Raw genomic sequence first — 24,766 nt, 5'->3', positions numbered from 1 at the left:
TGTTCGGTAATTTTCACATCTGTCAACACCTGCATTCTTTGGGATTGGAATTATTATATTCTTCTTGAAGTCTGAGGATAGTTCGCCTGTTTCATACATCTTGCTCACCAGATGGTAGAGTTTTGTCAGGACTGGCTCTCCCAAGGCCGTCAGTAGTTCCAATGGAATGTTGTCTACTCAGGGGGCCTTGTTTCGACTCAGGTCTTTCAGTGCTCTGTGAAACTCTTCACGCAGTATCGTATCTCCCATTTCATCTTCACCTACATCCTCTTCCATTTCCATAATATTGTCCTCAAGTACATCACCCTTCTATAGACCCTCTATATACTCCTTCCAGCTTTCTGCTTTCCCTTCTTTGCTTAGAACTGAGTTTCCATCTGAGCTCTTGATATTCATACAAGTGGTTCTCTTTTCTCCAAAGGTCTCTCTAATTTTCTTGTAGGCAGTATCTATCTTACCCCTAGTGAGATAAGCCGCTACATCCTTACTTTTGTCCTCTAGCCATCCCTGCTTAGCCATTTTGCACTTCCATTTGACCTCATTTTTCAGACATTTGTATTCCTTTTTGCCTGCTTCATTTACTGCATTTTTATATTTTCTCCTTTCATCAATTAAATTCAATATTTCTTCTGTTACCCAAGAATTTCTACTAGCCCTCGTCTTTTTACCTACTTGATACTCTGCTGCCTTCACTACTTCATCCCTCAAAACTACCCATTCTTCTTCTATTGTATTTCTTTCCCCCATTTCTGTCAATTGTTCCCTTATGCTCTCCCTGAAACTCTGTACAACCTCTGGTTCTTTCAGTTTATCCAGGTCCCATCTCCTTAAATTCCCACCTTTTTGCAGTTTCTTCAGTTTTAATCTACAGTTCATAACCAATAGATCATGGTCAGAGTCCACATCTGCCCCTGGAAATGTCTTACAATTTAAAACCTGGTTCCTAAATCTCTGTCTTACCATTATATAATCTATCTGATACCTTTTAGTATCTACAGGGTTCTTCCATGCATACAACCTTCTTTCATGATTCTTAAACCAAGTGTTAGCTATGATTAAGTGGTGCTCTGTGCAAAATTCTACCAGGCAGCTTCCTCTTTCATTTCTTAGCCCCAATTCATATTCCCTACTACGTTTCCTTCTCTGCCTTTTCCTACACTCGAATTCCAGTCACCCATGACTATTAAATTTTCGTCTCCCTTCACTATCTGAATAATTTTTTTTATTTGATCATACATTTCTTCAGTTTCTTCGTCATCTGCAGAGCTAGTTGGCATATAAACTTGTACTACTGTAGTAGGTGTGGGCTTCGTATCTATCTTGGCCATAATAATGCGTTTACTTTGCTGTTTGTAGTAGCTTACCCACATTCCTATTTTCCTATTCATTATTAAACCTACTCCTGCATCACCCCTATTTGATTTTGTGTTTATGACCCTGTAGTATTTTGTACTATATGGGCAATTTAAATTATAAAGAGGTACACAGTATAGTACACAATAATAAATAATTACAGATATGTAGTTTATATATAGCATTTATTTGTGCTTCTTCCCATTCCATTCACATGTGGAATGTGGGAGGAATGGTGGCTTAAGTATCTCCACTTGCAGTAAGATCTTCCCACTTTGCTAAACCTCCTGAGGTGTCTCAGTTTAGTCAGTGAGTCCGTAGAATGTGGTATATGAAGCATCCAATATAACTGGCCTTGCTTTTCCGTTGAGATTTGCTGAGATTAAAACAACCATCCTTGGATTATCTTAGTGAGTAATCGCATAGAATTTTCTCCTATTTGTTTTGCAGCAGAGCTCTCATAGTTGATGTTCCTCTCAGAAGCAGTCTCAGCACCATCGGATTCTCTGGAAAGTGCAATTCCATACCCTGTAATTCTAGGTTGTGGTGCGAGAAGCTATAATACTTGAACTAATGCTCGCGGATGCCCACATATTATGTTTCTTTATGAAAACACTGTAATCCAATAATAACGATACAACATAATGCTTATTAACTCTTAAACTAATAATATCTTGAGAGCATGGTCTTACAGCAGGACTAGTTCAAAAGGCATCTTGTTGGCGACTGGCAAGTATGTCACACAGTCTAGATCCCATACTTAGAATCGTGAAATATCATAGGTGTTCATACTACTTCTTTATCTTGAAAATTGTTCATCTGTTTATTAAAATGACTGCTGTCTTGTGTTGTAATATGGTTGTAAGAAAGTGCTTATGACTAGTAGGCTTCTCCTAATACCTGTAGTGGAAAAAGTGACTTATAGTAGTGAATATTTATTAAAGAAAATTATTTTTTTTCACATCACATTGCCAGTGGTTTCTCTATGTATCTAATATTCTCGCAGCTATCTACAGTGTCTCACCCCACTGTCTACTGGCAGTGCCAGGTGATCCAGCAGCTACTTCAGCCAGTGTGGGAACTGATATCTTACACCTTGCTGCAAGTTCTGCAATACTGCTTGAGCTCATTGAATGCTATCAATAACTGTGGACGTGATATAAAATGCAAATCTGGGAAACAAAGAAGGAAAATGTGGTTTGAAAATAAGAGGTGCATTACAATTCTCTGTAATTAGTGTGGTCTTGTCCTTGCAGTCTCTATGGGGGCATTTTGTAGGGGATTGCAGAATATCTCTAGATTCTCTACTTAATACTGATTCTTGAAACTTGCCCAATTCAGTTTTTTTGTGTCTCCCATAACTCTTTCCCAAGGGTCAGGAAAACCTGTGATCATGTGTGCTGCCCATCTTTGTAGGCATTGAACATTCACATTAGCACAACTCCCATGCACTAAAGTAATATTCTGTGATGAGTTGCAGGAGTGTTTTGCATTCACTTTCCTTTGTTGACTGATGGCATTTCCCTGGTATTCTGCCAGTGAACCGAAGTATGCCTCTTGTTTTATCCATGACTGAGCTTATGTGATCATATCCTACAAATTCCTTATACTCTGGTATTTGTATGAGTTGACCAATTCCAACTCTGAATCATCGACACTGTAGCTATAGGATTTACTATGTTTTTTTTGTTGTTGTTTTTTTTTTCGTTTTGTTAAGTGCACATTTCTGCATTTCTAAATATTTAAAACTTACCAAATGGGAAAGCGCTGGTAGATAGGCACAGTAAAAAAAACATACAAACACACACACACAAAATTTCGAGCTTTCGCAACCCACGGTTGCTTCGTCAGGAAAGAGGGAAGGAGAGGGAAAGATGAAAGGATGTGGGTTTTAAGGGAGAGGGTAAGGAGTCATTCCAATCCCGGGAGCAGAAAGACTTACCTTAGGGGGTAAAAAGGACAGGTATACACTCGCACACACACACATATATATCCATCCACACATATACAGACACAAGCAGCCATATGATATATCCATCCACACATATACAGATACAAGCAGACATATGATTTATGTCTGTGTGTGTGTGTGTGTGTGTGTGTGTGTGTGTGTGTGTGTGTGTGTGTGGGTTCGCGCGCGAGTGTATACCTGTCCTTTTTACCTCCCTAAGGTAAGTCTTTCCGCTCCCAGGATTGGAATGACTCCTTACCCTCTCCATTAAAACCCACATCCTTTCATCTTTCCCTCTCCTTCCCTCTTTCCTGACGAAGCAACCATGGGTTGCGAAAGCTCGAAATTTTGTGTGTGTGTTTGTATGTTTTTTTTTACTGTGCCTATCTACCAGCGCTTTCCCATTTGGTAAGTCATGGAATCTTTGTTTTTAATATATTTTTCCCATGTGGAATGTTTCTTTCTATTTTATTTAAATATTTAAAACGCTACTTTAAAATCTTATCCAGATCTGACTGAATACTTGTGCACCTTTTTTCAGAGAGTACCTCATAGATTATCGTATCAGCTGCAAAAATTCTGAGATTACTATTAATGTTATTTGCCAAGCCATTAATATGCAACATGTACAACAACAGTGCCAACTCATTTGCTTGTGGCACGCCTGAAGTCAGTTCTACATCTGTCGATGACTCTCCAGATGAGATAACATGCTATGTTCTCCCTACCAAGAAATCCTCAATCCTGTCACAAATTTCGCTTAATATCCCATGTGACATAACTTTTGTTAATAAGCATAGATGTAGTACCAAGTCAAATGTTTTTCAGAACTTAAGAAATCAGTGATTACCCGACTGCATTTATCCATGGTTTTCAAGATGTTTTGTGGGATTGATTTTTACAGCGTTGTGATTAAGATTAAGGTTTATATTATTACTAGTCTCTGTGTTGTTACCAAATGACCAAATGGCTTCACTTTTTTAGTTGCTTACTCAATAATGCCAGATTGTATGTAAACTGGTGGGCCCTATACATACAGGGTGTTTCAAAAATAACCGGTATATTTGAAACGGCAATACAAACTAAACGAGCAGCGATAGAAATACACCGTTTGTTGCAATATGCTTGGGACAACAGTACATTTTCTGGCAGACAAACTTTCGAAATTACAGTAGTTACAATTGTCAGCAACAGATGGCGCTGCGGTCTGGGAAACTCTATAGTACAATATTTTCCACATATCCACCATGCATAGCAATAATATGGCGTAGTCTCTGAATGAAATTACCCAAAACCTTTGGCAGCATGTCTGGCGGAATGGCTTCACATGCAGATGAGATTTACTGCTTCAGCTGTTCAATTGTTTCTGGATTCTGGCGGTACACCTGGTCTTTCAAGTGTCCCCACTGAAAGAAGTCAAAGGGGTTCATGTCTGGCGAATAGGGAGGCCAATCCACGCCGCCTCCTGTATGTTTCAGATAGCCCAAAGCAATCACACGATCATTGAAATATTCATTCAGGAAATTAAAGACGTCGGCCGTGTAATGTGGCCGGGCACCATCTTGCATAAACCACGAGGTGTTCGCAGTGTCGTCTAAGGCAGTTTATACCGCCACAAATTCACGAAGAATGTCCAGATAGCGTGATGCAGTAATCGTTTCGGATCTGAAAAATGGGCCAATGATTCCTTTGGAAGAAATGGCGGCCCAGACCAGTACTTTTTGAGGATGCAGGGACGATGGGACTGCAACATGGGGGGGCTTTTCGGTTCCCCATATGCGCCAGTTCTGTTTATTGACGAAGCCATCCAGGTAAAAATAAGCTTCGTCAGTAAACCAAATGCTGCCCACATGCATATCGCCGTCATCAATCCTGTGCACTATATCGTTAGCGAATGTCTCTCGTGCAGCAATGGTAGCGGCGCAGAGGGGTTGCCGCGTTTGAATTTTGTATGGATAGAGGTGTAAACTCTGGCGCATGAGATGATACGTGGACGTTGGCGTCATTTGGACCGCAGCTGCAACACAGCGAACGGAAACCCGAGGCCGCTGTTGGATCACCTGCTGCACTAGCTGCGCGTTGCCCTCTGTGGTTGCCGTACGCGGTCGCCCTACCTTTCCAGCACGTTCATCCATCACGTTCCCAGTCCGTTGAAATTTTTCAAACAGATCCCTTATTGTATCGCTTTTCGGTCCTTTGGTTACATTAAACCTCCGTTGAAAACTTCGTCTTGTTGCAACAACACTGTGTTCTAGGCGGTGGAATTCCAACACGAGAAAAATCCTCTGTTCTAAGGAATAAACCATGTTGTCCACAGCACACTTGCACGTTGTGAATAGCACACACTTACAGCAGATAGACGACGTACAGAATGGCGCACCCACAGACTGCGTTGTCTTCTATATCTTTCACAGCACTTGCAGCACCATCAATTGTTGAAGATTGTAACTACTGTAATTCCGAAAGTTTGTCCGCTTGAAAATGTACTGTTGTCCCAAGCACATTGCAACAAACGGTGTATTTGTATTGCTGCTCGTTTAGTTTTTATTGCCGTTTCAAATATACCAGTCATTTTTGAAACACCCTGTAGTTATTACTGAATGATGAAACCATTTTAAACATCCATAATTGGCCATCAAATTCTTTATATAAGGTGACCTTTATGTCATCAAGTAGTCCATTATGTGACTGGTCAGTATTGGCCTGTGACCATTTTCAAATGCCTCTAATAACAATGCCTGCAAAAATAAGTAAGTAAACCACTCAGTTAGCATCCTTACACTTTGCTTATTATAATTATTGTTACATTACTTACAGCTGTATCGGTGACACGTATGTCATATTTTAAATGGTTTTATCATTTCAAAATTATTAAGACTGTTTTGAGGTGGACTAACTGAAATGGTAACTGAACTCTATAACTTGAATGTTCCATGTGATTTAAGTAGTTTTCGTTCATTTGTGAAATCCCTATTAATATCCATGGCTCATCCATTCTGTGCTGCTGTTTGCAATTTATTGTCGTTGGTTGTAGCCAGTTGATTGATAGTATGAGGCAGTCAATGCAAATGACCCAATCTAATCATTTTTTTATTTTTTTTTTTTTCCCCTTTCAGATATGTCACAATTTCCAAGGTAGTGTTTAGGATGGGCCCAAATTGACATTTATAATCTTGGTTGTCACAAATATTTAGCAGCTTCTCCATAATGTATCACTGTTTGTGATTGGGGGTTCGAAATAGCACAGCTTAAATTGCTGCAACAATGACAGTTATGACCTTAGTTGTCACAGATATTTGACTGTTTCGCTTGTAATATATCACTATTTCCATATTTGTGATTTGGTTTTGATCTAACAACACACCTTAAATAGCTGTTAGTGAAATGAGTAAGCAAATAAATTCATAAGCTTGGTGTCATAAATATTCAGCAGTTGTGTAATGTATTTCAATTTCCAAGGTTGTGGTTAGGGCGGTACCTTAAATTACGGCACGTGAAACAGAATTACCAGCTAACTTCACCTATACGAATCCCTGCTGCCTGTTCTTTTGTACATGTCCAACAGAACAATCATCACATGGAATCCGCAGCTGTGATATGTATTATGTAAATTGAAGGTGGAGGGGGTGGGGGGGGGGGGGGGGGAGAGAAAGGAAAGGAAAGAGAAGGAACTGATGATATTAGCTGCATTGGAACTTTATATGGAATTGACAGCGATGAGTGGAAATGTGTGCTGGACCTGGACCCAAACAAGGGATCTCGTGCTTACGAGGCAGCTGCTTATTCCTACCTAACACAACCTAACAATCACTGTCTATGTCCTCCATGCTCACTAATTTTTAGATGCCTGCCAGAGTTCGAATATATTGTGCATCTGTAGTGATGGTTGTGGATTCATTACCCATCAAGGCGAATCAGTTATATGAATGTGTGGTGTCTGTTCTTTTTGTACATGTCTGAAAGAACAGACATCATGCAGAATCACCCCATCCTTGCTGAAGTGGGCTAGTGCTCCATGTGTAATAACCACACACCATTCATAGATTGTTAAACCCTTCTTTCAAAGCAAACTTCCTCTTCCCCCTCCTATTGTTAAACCCTTCTTTCATATTAGCTTCCTTTTTCTCCTCCTCCCTCCCCCTTTTTTTCTGAAGACACAAGTAAATTTAATTTGCTGCTTAAATTTGATGACAAATTCTAAAAGTAGTGCTCAGATGAAACTAATCACTAAACAGGGATTTATATAAGTTGTGAACAAATGAATATTTACTACTTGCTCAGTCTTACAGAAATACTTCATGAGCTTAACTTTTTATTTGTTGTAAAATTTTAGTAGTTGCAGTAACCGATGTTCATGCTTTTTTGTGATAAAGGAGATTATCCATCAGATACAAAAAATATGTGTACCAACTAACTGTGTCTGTACCAGATAACATCTCTCAGCAATTATTTTGGTTGCTACTTCATATAATAGCACAGGTTGATCATTGATAACTTCTTGTATTTCTGAGTTTAGCACCAATATCAGAATGGATAACTAATATAAAAATCGAATAACAAATGTTGGTTTCAGGTCCGGGAATTTTTTAAGGAAGAAAAACATAGTGGACCAGATGTAAACATTACGAAAATGTGGAAGGACTATCTACTGAAGTATGATCCAAATTACTGTGACAGTGCATCAGACAATGAAAAAGTAACAGCACCAATGAACCATAGTGGTAACAGTTTGGTATCTGATAACTTACAGATGCCAGTGTTTACTAGCAGTCTTGGACCAGAAATGACTCAACAGCAACATTTACCTTACTCAAATACTATCAATCTTTCACACTATCATGTGCCATCTATGAGCAGTAATCTGGAACTCTTTGGTAAGATGCAGAGTTACTTCTTTCTCTAACTCTTTCTACATTCTTTCAGCAAAATGTCCTGTTTATGATGAAGCTAATAGATGATAGACTTTTGTAAGTACCAAAGTTACACTAGTGTGACCACTTTATCAGCAGATTCAGATTTTTTTGAGGGATGGTGGAGGGGGAGGGGGGGATATCATAAAGTAGACTCCACTTGTCAACTGAGTAGGTGGAGTATTTGCAATTACAGCCAGTCTACATCATATAGTAGAAGACACCACTCGCTAATTGTATTAAGTAAACGGAGTATTAGCCATTGCAGAACTGAGATGTGCATGTAAGTAATAGAAATTTTGATTAATAATATTTTACTTTAATACATTTTGATTAGGAGTCATTCTGCAACAGTTGAAATTTAATATGAGTGATTTACAAAAATAATTGAGATATACAGCAGGTATTTAGTTTTGAACAACTGGAGTCTTTTGCCAAATGTAAGTTTTATTTATTTATTTTTATTTTATTTGAGATACATATTTCATAGATACAGTGTGGCGTGATTATTCATGGATTTGGAACAAGTCAAAGCAGATACAATATAGATATCATACAATACATTACATACTGGTATATTACACATGGTAGATGAATAATTCAAAACTGGCACAATACAATAATATAATCAAGATAATAAACAATACAATACAAAAATAGAATAGTGATAAAAAAACAATACAGATAACAATGAAAAAGGAAATAATCTGAATTACTACTCGAAGCATTTATCTCTGTTGAAGAATTCATCTAAAGAGTAGAAACATTTTTCCAGTAGGAATTCCTTTAGCTTTTTTTTAAAATAGCATTTTCTTTTCTTTTAGACACTTTATATTACTCGGGAGTGCGTTAAAGATTTTTGTACTTGTGTACTTTACCCCTTTTTGTACCAGAGAGAGATTTTTCCGTTCACAGTGCATATCATCTTTCTGTCTTGTGTTATAATGATTGTATGCCTCATTTGTTTCATATTCAGAGGAATTGACAAGAGTGAAAGCCATGAGTGAGAGGAGATATTGCGAAGTAGTGGTTAATATACCTAACTGTTTAAAAATATTTTGACATGAGATTGTTGGAGGGACACTACATATAATTCGGACTACTTTTTACTGGCTTACAAAAATTTTTTTTTGAAAGTGGTGAGTTACCCCAAAAGATTATTCCATAGCACATCACTGAATGAAAGTAACCAAAATATGCAAACTTTGACATGTTGATGTCTCCAATTTTGGAGATTATTCGGATGGCAAATGTTGCTGAGCTAAGCTTTTTTAGTGTTTGCTGTATGTGGAATTCCCAGTTGAGCCGGTTATGGATGTGAACACCTAGGAACTTTGTGCACTGAATGCTCTCGTGTGCAATGTTAATCTCTTCTTGGCTTATGTAACTGGATTGTAACTGCATGTAATTTGTTTTACTGAGGCTTATTGCTAGAGAATATGCCGTGAACCAGGTCAGAGCATTTGCAAGTGCTTGGTTGGCATTTAACTCTATGTCAGTGGAGATTTCGCTGGCTGTCACTATACATGTGTCAACTGCAAACATCGTGATATTGCTAGAACTATTTGAGGACAGGAATAGGTCATTAATAGATATAATAAATAGGAGGGGACCAAGGACTGACCCTTGTGGAACTCTACAATGTACTGTTGACCAATCAGACTCTACCTCTCCTACTTCTAGATTGTTAACACCTAATACTACTTTTTGTTGTCTGTCTTCTAGATATGATCTGAGCCAGTTACCCATTTGTCCACGGATTCCATATTGGGCTGCTTTTCCTAAAAGTATTGTGTGATCAAAAGCCTTAGTCAGGTCACAGAATATGCCAACGGGTAATTTTTTCTTGTCAAGGCATTCTAAAACGTTATAAAAAAGTGCGTAAATTGGTTTGGTTGTAGATACACCTGATCTGAAACCAAATTGTTACTTACCAATTAATGCAAATTTTTCAAGGTGATTGGCAATCCTGACGTATATTAATTTTTCAAAGTCTTTAGAAAATGCTGTTACAAGAGAGGTAAGATGATAGTTGGAAACATCTGTGGGATCACCTTTTTTGTAGAGGGGCTTCACAGTAACATACTTCATTATGTCAGGGAAGATACCTTGATTTAGAGAGGAATTGAATATATAAGCTAGAACTTTAAAGAGTTGATTACAGCTGGCTTTTAGCAGTTTGCTGGAAATATTGTCTACACCCGATGAATTTTTACTTTTTAGAGTCACTATGGTTTTTCTTACTTCTTGCACGGCTATGGGGGCCATACCTATCATGTCTACAGAGTTAGGGAAAAGTTCTTTCTGAGTTTTTATTGCCTTTTATGAAGAGCCTTTGCATGCTGTTGTCTCAGCAACAGTTAAAAAGTGCTCATTAAAGATTTTAGCTACAATATCTTGATTTTGAACTAGCTCACCTTCATTGTCAAGAGCAATATTTTAGGTCTTGTTGGAGTGATTTACACCAGTCTCATTTCGTATCACTTCCCATATAGTTTTGATTTTATTAGTGGAGTTATTAATTTTTGAGCACATATACATACTTATTGATTTCTGAATGACTTTGTTCAATATTTTACAGTATTTTTATAGTTATTTAAAAGGTTAGGGTCATCTGATTTTTTGGAGGCAATGTACAACTCTCTCTTTCGTTTGCAAGAAATCCTAATTCCATTGGTAATCCAAGGCTTGTTGGTGGATTGTTTAGTACGGGTTTTATATATTCTTTTTGGGAAGGAACTTTCAAATATTAGAGCCACTTCATTACTGAAAAGGTTGTATTTGGAATTGGCATTTTCTAAATTATATCCTGGACACCATTTTACGATTTGGAGATGTGATTTAAAGATCTCAATAGTTTCATCAGTAGATTTCCTAATAATTTTCCAGTTGATACCACTATTAATCTCACAAATACTTGAATTGTTAAAGGTGAGTCTTTGTCCATCATGGTCAGAGAGACCATTCAGGACTTGCCTGACAGCTATATCATCAATCTTAGTTATGTCAATAAATACATTATCAGTTAATGATTTTGTTCATGAAGTTATTCTGGTGGGAAAATTTACAACAGAAACAAGATTATATGAGGACACCAAGTTCTCAAGATCTACTCTGTCTCTGGAGTTCGTTAGGAAATTTGCATTGAAGTCTCCAACAGCTATGACATCTCTACTGAGTTTAAATATGTGTATTAAGAGTGCAGCTAACTGTAAAAAAAAAAAGCTAAAGTTACCTGAAGGTGCCCTGTATAAAGCTACTACTGCTATATAAGAATTATTTAAAGCCAGCTCTATGGCACACGCTTCAAAGTCTTGATCTATACAAAAATTCAGTGCATTAATCACACTACATGTGATGCTGTTTCTGACATAGATCGCTACTCCACCTTTTTCTATAAATTTCCTACAGTAAGATGTTGCTAAGCAGTAATTATCTATAGCAAGTTTTTCAATATCTGACATAACATGGGCACAATCTATACCTTGTGGCTCCTGGATATTAATTAAGAGTTCATTAATTTTGTTGCACAGGCTACATATGTTTTGATGGTAAATAGTTGGATTTTGATTTCCAGAACCACTTACACATTTATCCCTAAAAAAGAAATATCAGTTGACAGAGTGGGTTTGGTATTTTTCACTATCCATTTATTCAAGTTGGTCTGTTTCCGCATTACACGTACTGGGAGACTGGGAAGAATCAGCTCTACGGGTGTTTTCAGCAGCCATTTGTCCAATGTCGACTGTCTTCTTGTGTTGTGGAGCACCCATTCTTCGAATGTGTGTGTTTTGAGTATACATTATTCCTAGCATTTACGATGATTTTACAAATAATAAGTTTAAAAGTTGATGGCTTTATACAATTTATTTTAAGTAATTTGTGGCATTTTTCATAGTTGAGCTTTGTACATCTTCACAAAGTAATTGCAACACTCCATAAATTCTCTTTACACATGCTTAAATAGCAAATCTGAATTACTTGTGTGACTTTTATAAGGTTGTTGAGCCATGAGTAAAAAAGATCTCAAACTTTCCCACAATTTCTGCTCGTAGTAAAATGGTTGATCCATTTAGGACATCTTTTATAAATTCTCTTCATATTAGTGTACACTGGAAAAAAATTCTGTTACTCATAAATCTGCTGTGTGAAATTTTGAAAATACAGTTAGGTTCCATTTATCCATATTAATACAGGTCAAAGACATCACGGATCACCAAGAAATACAGAAAATGAAAGTGTACATATTTTTACTGGAAGCTTCCATGTGCTGTATTTACACAACATGTTTCATGTCACATTTGAAAGACCACTTCATTACTTTCATGTTACTGAAAACTGACAACTTATTTAAAAAATCACACTTGAAACATTCTTTTTGTATCATTTGATCTAGCTGACTTTTGGGAAATAACTGTCCATTTTTCTGTTTCTTATCCACCTTTTTTTGATGACAGCCTTCATTTTCTAGTTTCAAAATATCAGTATAGTCAAACGAATTTTGTCCCTGCATGTTGTAATAACAGATCAGCATATCACAGCACCTCGGTGTGTATGATAAAACATGACTCACATGCATAATAGTGTATTCCAAATTAAAATATTCATTCCAGTTATAACAGAAAACTTTAGGCTTCATTTTCTTATTTTGTCAAAAATTGTTGATAATCTGCAGAATGGATAATCCAGACCAAGGTAATCAGGAGTTCACTGTATTTTCAAGTTAACTGTACATCAGGATCACTAAATGCTAATTCCAAAATAGGTCACTCATGCAAAACTTTCAAAGTGCTAAAAATTTTACAGAATCACTCAGTTAGAAAAATTCTAATAACAAAGCACAAATATCAGAACAGTGACAATGAACATATGAGGGATGCTAGTTAACTTTTCCTTCATTGCAAACTGTTCTCATCTGTGTTCAGTCCAGTGACCAACACCTCACTTGTTATTCATTTTTGCTAGAAAATGTTCCATTCAGGAGATGCAAAATAAGGAGAAATTAGAAGTCGTGCTCAATAAATCGAACAGCGTGGCAGGCCATAAATGGAGAAATCCAGGATGGAATAACAACAAGACTGCTAATCACCATGTAGAGGCTACATTGAGTCACAGACAGGTGAAAAAAAAAAAAAAACTGCTATATATTTGAACTTTTGGCCAAAGGCCTTCTTTCACAGTAGAAAAAACACACACACATTCATTCACACACAAACACAACTTTCACAGACATGACCTCTGTCTCTGGCCACTGGGGCAGACTGTGGGTGGTCAGGGGAAGGAGGAGGCTGGAGTGGTGAGGAGGCAGGGTAGGATTGGGAGAGAGTGTAGTACTGCTCGTGGAAGGGGGTAGGGATGCTTGGGCGGGGGCGAGGGGCGGGGGGGCTCATGGAATCCACCCAAATGGCCTTACCATTAAATTACTCATTTCACCTTGCAATACTTTGTTAGACAGTGACCTCTGTCTGTTCAAATTGTGCTAGTCTGTATCTTTCACCGCCCTCATCCTGCAAAACCATGTAAATCAGGCCCAAATGTTGCAATAGTTTCTCTCCATCCATGAACTTCTCCTGCTCTGCAATCCCAAATTCCTGCAGCTTCTCTCTCACATTGAAACTCTTGCCTTTCTGGAAGTAGAGCAGCACGCTCAAAGCCACCTAAAGAAATTCTCCAACCTGTTCACCTCATAACTCCCACCTTTGTCTACCGCAGTCCACCACCTGTATAGTATTCTCCAAACATCCTCCACATCCCCTCATAGCCAGCAAATTCTGCCTCACAGACCTACTACATTTACCACGTCCTCAAAAACTCACTCCCGCCACCATACAGAATCCAGGACCTAAACAGACCCGAAGCACAGCAATGAACCTTTCCTCCAAAAGCCTAAGCCCCACAGAAGTGCCAGTCCTTTCCAGAGGCTTTATTGTTTGGTCCACTTGCAAACACAATCATGCTGGGCTAGTTAAAAATCTTCTCATCTCCCAGTGCTTTTTCACTACTAACCCTACCAGTCAGACTCATCCCAAAACAAATGTTGAACCCTACCTGACTCAGTTCACTCCTCCATCCAATAGTGCTCCAAATGACTGACTGTTAACATTCCAGAATTTCTTAACCTCAAACCTTACATACTATTATGCCCCAAATCCCTAAAAATGGAAACCAACCTTAAGTCTGCAGAAAGAAGTGCAGTCCACCACGTTTTGAACTGCATGGATTACCTGGTGGAAGGACTGTGGCAGCTGTCATTCATTCAGCTACAAATCCTGTCACAGTGACCTCAATCCAGAAATCCTACAGGATCTCCAGCCTCTCTGAGGCCCATCCCAGAATCTCTCCCTCCCTCCCCCCCCCCCCCCCCCAAACCCTACCACTGCTACCACTCCCTGCACTCCTGCCTTCTACATGCTTCCTGAACAGTACCACCCAGGACACTCACTTATAACACCAAGTACTTCCTTCTCTATTGATGCCACCTCCATCCACTCTGATATCCCAAATGTCCATGTTCTTGCCACTATTTAATACTACCTTTGAAGGCAGCACCTACAAAAAAAATCCACTGTATAGCAATGGGCATCCGCATGGCACCATCCTATGCCAGCCTCTACATGTACCATCTAAAGGAATCCTTCCTAACTACCCAGAACCCCAAACTCCTCACCTGCTTCAGATTCACTGATGACATCTTCATGATCTGGACCGAGAGTGAAGACACCCTGTCTACATTCCTCCAGACCCTCGACACCTACTCTCCCAATTACTTCATCTGGTTCTCCTTGGTGCAACAGGTTACCTTTCTCAGTGGCGACCTTCAGTTCAAAGATGGCTACATCAGTACCTCCATCTGTATCAAACGTACCAACAACAAGCACTTTGACAGCCGCCACCTATTCCATACCAAGAATTCCCTTCCGTGCAGTGTAGACACCTATGACTGTTACATCTGTAATGACAAGCAGTCCCTCTCCAAATATACAAAGTTTCTCACTGAGGCCTTCACAGACTGAAATTACCCTCCCAACCTTGTACAGAATCAGATCTCCTGTGACTTGTCTCTCCAGCCACCTACCAACCAGCCACAAAGGAGCACTCCTCTCATTACTCAGTATCACCCAGTATTGGAGCTACTGAATCACACTCTACAGCAAGGTTTCAACTACCTTCCCTTGTGCCCTGAAATGAGGAATATCCTACTCAATATCCTTCCTACCCTTCCCAGAGTGGCCTCTGCCCACTAATCTGTGCAGTATGCTTGTCCATCCTGACTCCAGCCCTGCTGCCAACCCCTTGCCCCATAGCTCATATCCCTGCAAAAGACCTACATGCAAGACCTTTTCTATACATCCTTCCATCACCACATATGCCAGTCCAGTCTCAGGCATTATCTATCCTAATAAGGCAGGGCTACCAGTGAAAGCAGTCAGTGATCCGCACACGAAACTCCGATATCACTGTGCTGCTTTCTGTGTGGGCATGATAACAAAAAAGCTGTGTGTCTGCATGAATAGCTACTGACTAACTGTACCCAAGAAACAAGTGGACCACCCAGTCATTGTACATGCTGCCCAAAACCCCATGCTTCACTTCAGTAATTGTCTTGCAGCTTGCGCCATCGAGATCTTCCCTATCACCACACAGCTTATCTAAATTGCGCAGGTAGGAACTCTCCCTGCAATGTATACATGTTCTTGTAACCCCCCTGGGATCAAACTTTGCTAATTCCTGTCCTTCATGCCGCCTATCCCCTTACTAGCTCCCACCCAAGCACTACACGGCCTTTTGTTCCACCAACACACCCACTAGTCATCGTTCCCCTCCTCTACTTCTCTCCTTTCCCGCTCCTCATCCTCCCCCACCCCCCTCCCTCAAAACCCCTGACTGTACCTAGCAGCCCTATTCTGTACTCATCTCATCCTATACACTACCACAAGCAGCACTACACCTTCTCCCACCCCCAATGCTACCTTGTTAGCCTGCCCACTCCCAGTTGCAGTCTGGCCTCAGTGGCCAGAGGCAGTAGTCATGTGTGTTAGAAATAGTGCTTTTGAGTGTTAGCAGTGTATCCTTTTCATAATACTACACCCCACAAAAAAAAAAATGATCTAACCTTCACACAGCTCTCAGATATTACTGACTGGCACTAATTGCATGTGAAAGGTACCAAATTTGCAATATTCATCGTAACTTATTGTACACGAATTTTTCTGAATCTAAATTATTAACTGTTAAATTATTAACTGTTGTGTATTTGTCAATATATAATTCGACTACCACATTTGGTTATGCCTACAAAAATAACAAGTGAGCCATTATTGTTGCTTTGTTCTTACTACCACCGTTCTTCTTAATTGAAATATTTTATTCAATCTACATGCTCACAAACAAGAAATATAGTAGTAATTCTGCTGTGTAATGTATTCTACCTGACTTTCAGTCCAAAATCCAATTTTATTTAAGTTCTAGCTGTACACCCATTATCTGCAACAGAAGCTAAAGAAGGGCGTGGTGTTTTTTTTCCCCCCTAGGTAGAGCAGGCTGTCCAAATTGTTATCCATTCCAGAGCTAGAACTATTTCAGCCAAATACCAGGTTGCTGGAAGTGGGGCAAACTCGATTTCAATAGGAAATATTTGGAAGGGCTTTCCAGTTCAAACATTTACCTTACAACCAAGGAGAATGCAGTCATAACTGGTGGAAGGGAACCATTTCTAATTTAATTCTGGGACAGTATACCACAGACAAAAAAGATAAAAGCCTAGCATATGGGTACACAAAGTGAAATCAATTAACTGCTTCTCATGTGCAGTGTTCCTATATGGAGAAATGCTGCTGAAGGAGTCTGCCTGTGCATACCACTGCTTTTTTGTGGGAATTGGGTGCTGAAGTTCTGTTGGCTAGTGTATCATGAATAGACAGTGGGAAAAGGTACATGTGCACCACATCACAAAAAAGTAAAGCACCCAGAAATGGAGGAGGAAAGAAAATGAAACTTCACATTTTAGATGGTATGTGACGATATTTCAGTGATTGCAAAATCAACTCACATTTAAAACAAACTAGGCAGTATGAGCCCTCTTATCTCTTGAGATGTTCAGACATTGTTACAATTAAGTCTGAGATTATAAATCTGAAACTGGTAAATTTACCACCCTTCTGTACCATGTGCCTTCATTCCACTGATTTCCTTTCTGACTCAGTTGGCCTTGTGCTAGAAATTGCACAGAAGTACTGTCTTCCAAATCCTACAAACACCTCATAAAATATGTGTCTGCTGTACGATAAATTACATTACATTCATTAGGTACATTGGATCTGAAAGATCATTAACAGACTAGTTCAAACCTTGCCTGTACATCTTGTGATGTAATTGCCGATTGTCATGAATGTCCTTATTCTATGCAACACTGCATAACTCCAAGGTGGGGGTAGTCTGCAAGAAGAAATCACCAAACCAGAAAGTGCTTCAAAGTATGAGCCACTGTCAGCATCACTCCATGGTAGAAATCCATCCCCCCTTAGTTACCTGCGTAAACAGAAATGATCTCCAGGATGCAATATGTATGTCCATTCTTACAAAATAAACTAATAGAACACGTTTTCACTGAGGCTTCATGAAATATAGTGCACACAATCCCTGTTTCTCCCTGAGCATTTAGTTAAATTAGTTGGCTTCCAATACATTGCAATGTAGATCCCAGTGCCATTACAGAGTTTTGGTGGCCTCAGAATTTACATCACAACCTGCGCTATCTGTTCTATGGCAGACCCAGTGCACTCATAGAACTAGAAAACTCCAAAGGGTAATGTAACACATTGGTAACAACCAGTCAATTTTGAGGTAAAAATGGATTTATCCTGCAACCATTCCAAATGCTTAATTTAGGAAATGTCTAAATTAAATTGTCACACTCAGGTCATAGCCTGTAGTCAGTAAAACACACCATTTCCTGCCATTTTCACTGGATGATCACCATGTCCCAGTTTGAACAAAAACTGTGAAATCTCACTTGCTGACATCTCTCATCTCTCAAGAAACCCCTTGAGTGCAAGGTCGCAAAAGGGCAATGATGTTTACGGCATTTGATGCCCTGGATATCGTCTACCATTGAACTAAAATATTGGTTGCTAATGGCAACATGTGGTAGGACTGGAGATTCCAATGTTGAGCACAGCATGAGGCTACATAGCATAGTTGAACTGCTTATTTGACAAGCAACTCACAACAGTGCTAGTGGTGTTGATATAAAACATAGAAATGGCAACAATAAACAAAGCAAACATTACATTATATCTACAACAGCAGTTGTTGAAGTTGGTGTTTTGTCAGAAAGGAACCCAAGGAACTTCACAGCATGAAAAAGAAGTGACAGACGAAATGTTATATTAAGTGAAAGTGAAACAGGTGGCGAGCCATGTTGTTCATCATTCTTGTCAGACAGGCAGCTGCAAATCCTGTACCCAGTGAAACATAGTAGAGGGTAGTTACTGTCCGAGGAGTGGGTAATGAACATAATTACATACATGAAATATCTGCAGTGGAGTAAACAATTATGAACAGATTTCAAAGAAGTCTGCACTAATATGGCCTTGTAGTGTATAAGAAAAACTACAGATGTTCAGCAAAGGACAAGGCACACTTGTTCCAAAATCTGGTATTTGGCATTTCAAGAACACTTGATGCAATTTACAGGATACACATGACAGTGATGTACTATGTTATGCATACCAAATTATATGTGACATAGATTACAGTGATTTCAAGGGAAGCTGTTGGTGGTTGCACAACTTTAAACAATTCTACATGGCCCGGAAGGCGTAATATAATGCAACTTCAAGCAAAGTGTTGACTTGACGTTGCACAGCAAACTGCGGGATGGGCCCAAAAATTTGTAGGTAAGATAAGCAAACTTATCCCATTGTTCAGTAAGGAATTTGCTTTCAACTCTGACCAATGGGATTTGAAAAGAAAATGCACATGAAAGGAAGGCTGGAAATTAGAGGTACCAAGATCAATTAACACCAACACTTTATTAATACTTTCATGTACAGTAATGCAGACTGTTAATTTGAGTGGTAGATTGGCTGGAAAGTTATTTATTGTGCTGCAAAAAATTGGAGGTGCTCTACTGCCTATGATTCTTCCTTGTTTATGTGATCTTGTTAGGGCAGTGGGGAATATTCACATCACAGCAAGTAAGTGTGGGAAAATGGGCATAAGAAAACGACAACTATGGTATGAGCACTGCTTTTAGCCAATAACTGGTCAAAATAACTTGCTTTTGCTTGATTTATGGTCTGCGTATAAAAATCATACTCCGTTTTTGCAAACTATCCCCCCCGAAAAGTATGTGACATCGCAATTCATACTACCTAGAACCACTGGACAAATTTAGCCTCTGGATTTTTTTTCTTTTGTTTTCTGTGCATATAAAACATATTATTGCATTATCTGCAACTATGCATTACAGGATAGTTAGTTTCATGATAAGCTCCAAGCCAGACTGTTTCTCATTCAGTGGCATGCCACCACATTCCAACAGTTCTCATCACCCCATTGCACCAATACGATTCTATATGTATTTCTTAAGAGTGGATACCCAGCTGAACTTTCTGCATGGTTTCTAACTGCCAAGGAGTTTGCCTTTGATCTTGATGGTGTGAACCTTTGTGATCACTGTGTCATGCCATTTTACATTTGATGTTCCTGGTGCAAGTTAGTGGTTTGTGTTGAACATTTCTTGAATACTGACTTCGTCGATTATGTAAAGTGTAATACAGTGGAACCTCACACAGCAAGCATAATTTGTTCCAGAATCTTATTCATAGTGTGAAACACTTGTTAAGTGAAACAATTTATCCCACATAAATTAATATAAAATATGATAATGCATTCCATGCAGAAAAAGAACTAAAAGTTTTACCTTATTCGCCGTGCGGGATTAGCCGAGCGGTCTAAGGCGCTGCAGTCATGGACTGTGTGGCTGGTCCCGGCGGAGGTTCGAGTCCTCCCTTGGGCATAGGTGTGTAAGCTGAGGGACTGATGACCTTAGCAGTTAAGTCCCATAAGATTTCACACACATTTGAACATTTTTTTTATCTTATTCCTGCCACTTTTTCAAAGAAAATTACACATACAGTATTATGTACTTTAGTATTCACAATACATAACGAATTCTTTTTTACTTGGAAGCTATCTATAGTTATTTGTTTCTGCCAATGCTTCATCGCTTGGCAAAAATGTGACAGAGCATTATCGTCAAATAAATTTACAGCATGCATAGCCGTTGCTTTCTTGGGGTAATGATTTTCACTGTATGATGCAACTGATCCTTATGCTTTCTGCATTTCTCTTATTGCACTAGAAGACTGCTGCTTTGCTGTTACCTCCACCACCTCCTCTGAAGAACTACTTTCCACAGCTTGCTGCTGTGAAACACACTGCAACTCCATAAGCTCTATGGTGGCCATTTCTTGGCTGTGATCTTCCACAAGCTCATTGATATCATTGTTATCCACTTATAATCCAATGTTCTTGGTGAAAGACACAATCTCGTTGACTATAGGTTCCACAGGTACTGACTCAAAAGCCACATGGTCACACTTGACAATGCACTCCAGCCAAAGCTTCTTCCAAGCAGGAGAGAGTGTTCTCTTGGTAACCCCTTTCCACGCCTTTTTGATCATCTTCACACAGGCAACAATGTTGAGGCGATATTTCCAAAATTTTCTGAGAGTGAGATTGGTAGCTTCAGTCAACTCAAAGCAGTGCTCTAAGGGTGCTTTAGTGTAAAACTTCTTAAAATTAGAAATAAACTGCTGGTTCATACGCTGAAGGAATGAAGTGGTGTTGGGATGCAGAAATTGGATCTTGATAAATTGAAATTCTTCAAATGGGTTGTCTTGTAGGCCTGGAGAATGGGCAGGAGCATTGTCCATAACAAGCTAGACATGGAGAGGCAGATTCATCTCAAGCAAATGTTTTTTCACTGAAGGACCAAACACTTCATCGAACCAATCACAAAAAAGATCACACATCACCCAAGCCTTGTTGCTGAACCTCCACATCACATTTAACCTGTTTATGTGGGCTTCCCTCAAAAACTGTGAGTATCTCGAAGTTGCTGATGAAGTTCTCTGCTGCCTTTGTACTGGAGGTGGCTGCTTCGTCATGGGTACTTGTTTGTCTCTTAAACTTCTCGAACCACCTACTGTTTCCCTTAAACACTTCTTCAGCCACTGGTGATCCTGGCATCTTCTTAACGAAGTTGGCGAAACTCATTCTCGCTTTCTCACAAATTATGTTCTCTTTAATAGTGTCACCTTGCCATTGCTTTTCATTTATCCGTATAAGGAGCCACCTTTCAACATTGTCCAGAATACAAAACTGTTGTTGAGATACCCTTTCACTCCCTTTGAAGCATCTATCTGCTTAGCCTTGTCCCTGTTCTTGAGGATAGTGCAAATAGTTGATATAGACTGACTGTATGTGAGTGCCAAATCAAAATGCTCACACCGTGTTCATCTTTTTCAATGATTTTCATTTCATTTCTAAGGTCATTTTGTTTCTCTTGTTGTTATCTTCTTGCAGCTTTATCTTCGGGGATATTTCTATCAAGGTTATTAAAATCTGCACAAAAAAAAAAAAAAATAAAAAAAAATAAAAAAATGTGTGAACACAAGTTTAGAAAAGTCTGTGATCACACGCTGCATGAAGATGGTAACAAAAAGAGTGCTAAACCCAGAGTGCAGTACGTACTAAAGACATTATTCATATGTTGCTCCTGACAGTGAAAAGTGTTCATATTGTTGAACGTTTCCCCAGCCACATGCAAATAGCTGGTAAGGTCACATTAAATAGTTGTCACTCATTATGCGAAACATTGCTCATTAAGTGAATCGTTTTTCTTTACAATTTGTTCTGTAATGTTAATTATGCATTATGGGAGGTGCTCATTAAGTGAGGGCCCACTATGCTGTGTCATCCAAACAAGACAAAGCCAGGGCAAAAGTACCACAGGTGCAAAGATGTGAGCTGGTGCCAGTGCAATAGAGACTCACCACTTGCATGAGGTCCACCATTGCCACAGGTGGCACTGAGGATGAAGATATAGACTTTGCCTCAGCCAGTTGGCGGCCAAGTGCAATCCGCGCATGATCAGGTGACAATGGACAGAAGCCTACTCAGAAAATAAAAGAGCAGCACTCGCCTACTTGGTTATAGATCGTTGTCCAGGGCTGACTTAGACAGGGAAAGTCGTTTAGTGAACAGACAGTTGTAAATTGCATTTTCTGTGTACTGTGAAATTTACCTATGATTCATTGCACTTAGCTATTGAGGGCCTTTCTTGTGTTATATTACATGCAGTGTTGCAGACTTAATCATTCAACAAGTCACAAACATAAATAAACCTTTTTAACTCATTTGTTTGACTTAATTATTAATTTGTTGGAGTGTTGTAGAACCTTCATTCTCATACCCTGGTGCATAGCTGTGTAATAGTGGCAGGAAGAAATTGTCTTAGCATAACAAGGTACCTATTGTAGAGTGACCTATTTGATGCCCACCAGTCTGTATTCTGAAAATGATGACCTCCCTCAAAGAAGATTGTGTATCACAATTTCATAATTTTTCAAAATGTAAAAGTAATTGTTGTTTTCCTTTGATAAAAAAAAAATGGAAATGAGCGTACAGCATTGTTGGCCAGAAGGCCCCATCTGGGGATATTTATACGTATTTAGCATAAAATTCCCTGTATTGAAAAGCAAGGTACCTACACATATGCAACAAGTCCTTCATTTTCCTTACCAATAGAGGAAGAAGCTCATCATACAACAAAGGAATGTAGGATTGATGAAGCCTTGAAAGAAGTGCAGCTTATTTTGTAGTGTTGTGAAATATAGAAGAGAGTGTCCCAGATGTGATACCAAGTTGTGGTGGCAGTCATTAAAACAAAGACATTTTGCATTGGAGTGAAATATTTTCACAAAATTTCAATCCTCATTGTTCTTCTCCAAGTACAAAAATATTTTGTTGACATGCATCTACATAGGGAGAAATGATTATTGTAATAAAATAAGAAAAATCAGAGCTCGCACACAAAAATTGAAGTGTTTGTTTTTCCCAACATGCTGAATGTGAAAGTGGTTCAATGAACACCCTGCCAGGCACTTAAATGTTTTGAATTGCAGTGTAGCCATGTAGATGCCGATTCAGGAAACCTCATAAAAGGTATAGGGATGTTAACTTGAGGTTGATTGTCTCTTTTGTTTTTAGCAAAGAATGACATATTCAAGGGTGAATGACATTATGACTAAGATACATTGAATTTGGATCATCTGCAATGATATTCAGCCATGTACCAAGTAATTTTCAAGTGTGGGACACACTTCCTAATTTCTTCAAGAACACTGAAAGCAGCAAAGTCATTCTGGCTTGTTTAGTTTATAATGAAAGATGTACTTAAACAAGCTTCCAATATTAAATACTTCCATTCTATACTGTTGTAAAATATCCTACCAAAACAAGTTAGTTGTACAAAAGTGTCATTGTACTGTTGCTGTTTTGCCCAAACCAAAAAATTATTCTCATGTACAATTTTTACATTATAATGTTAAGCAACATTCTTGTATGTACCACAGTTGATGTAGTTTCTTCGGGCACGTCTTTGGCGGCTGTGGAAATATAAGATTTTCCACTGTTCCTCATACCTTTCTTGACATTCTGCTTCCAGTTTGATCAATCTGTTTTCCTTTCTGTGCTTTTACTTAATGAAACAATATCCACAGTTTTCAGTGAAATACAGTGTTCTTCCAGGATGGGCAACTTTACAGCTACAAATGACCCAACTTGTAAACAGAAAAGATGTGCATTGCTAAGATAGAATGTCTCATGTGATGTACCACTTTTTTACAATGTAAACTCAATATTTCCAAAAATGTGGTATGCAGCCTTCTTTGAGGGAGGGCTTCAAATATCAGCACGGTGAAATCCAAATCACACTTTTTGCACAAAAACATGAAAACCATGGAACAAAGCAATCAATCAGATGCAATATTTATTGATTTCTGAAAAATATTTGGCTCAGTATCACACGAACGAACTATCAAAGCAAGACGCATGACCTATCCTCACAGCTTTACTTCTGCTAGTAGTCTTCTCCTCCCTTCCAGACTTCACTGAAGTTCTTCTATGGGACTACAACTAGCCTTTCTTCTAGGAGTGCTAGTCTGCAAGATGTGCAGTAGAACTTCTGTGAAGTTTGGAAAGTAGGAAGGGGACGTAACTGGCAGAAGTAAAACTGTGAGGGTGGGCATACACCTGCATCTGCATCTACATCTACATTTGTACTGTACAAATAAGTGGGAATGGCATGACAGAGAATATGTCTGATTGTATCAGTTATTAGGGGCTCTTTATGTTTCATTCACATACGGATCATAGGAAGAATGACTGCTTAAATGCCTCTGTGTGTTCTGTAATTAATCTAATCACCACAAGCAGCAGCATGATCACAAATTTTTGTGTTATCAGACTACCAGTTTCAGTA

At 38.9% G+C, this 24,766-nt stretch overlaps 1 protein-coding gene across 1 annotated transcript in view; it reads left to right on the top strand.

The window, feature by feature from the left end:
• LOC126282263 (uncharacterized) overlaps positions 1–24,766 on the top strand; it is a 72,156-nt gene that overhangs the window by 28,126 nt on the left and 19,264 nt on the right. Inside the window, exon 3 of the mRNA XM_049981873.1 lies at positions 7,878–8,178. Within this exon, the coding sequence (XP_049837830.1) occupies positions 7,878–8,178 (301 nt within the window). The remainder of the gene's footprint in view (positions 1–7,877; positions 8,179–24,766) is intronic.

This window comes from Schistocerca gregaria, chromosome 7 (genome assembly GCF_023897955.1).
Source record: "Schistocerca gregaria isolate iqSchGreg1 chromosome 7, iqSchGreg1.2, whole genome shotgun sequence".
Classification (NCBI taxonomy): domain Eukaryota; kingdom Metazoa; phylum Arthropoda; class Insecta; order Orthoptera; family Acrididae; genus Schistocerca; species Schistocerca gregaria.
This window is presented reverse-complemented; position numbering and strand designations above follow the sequence as displayed.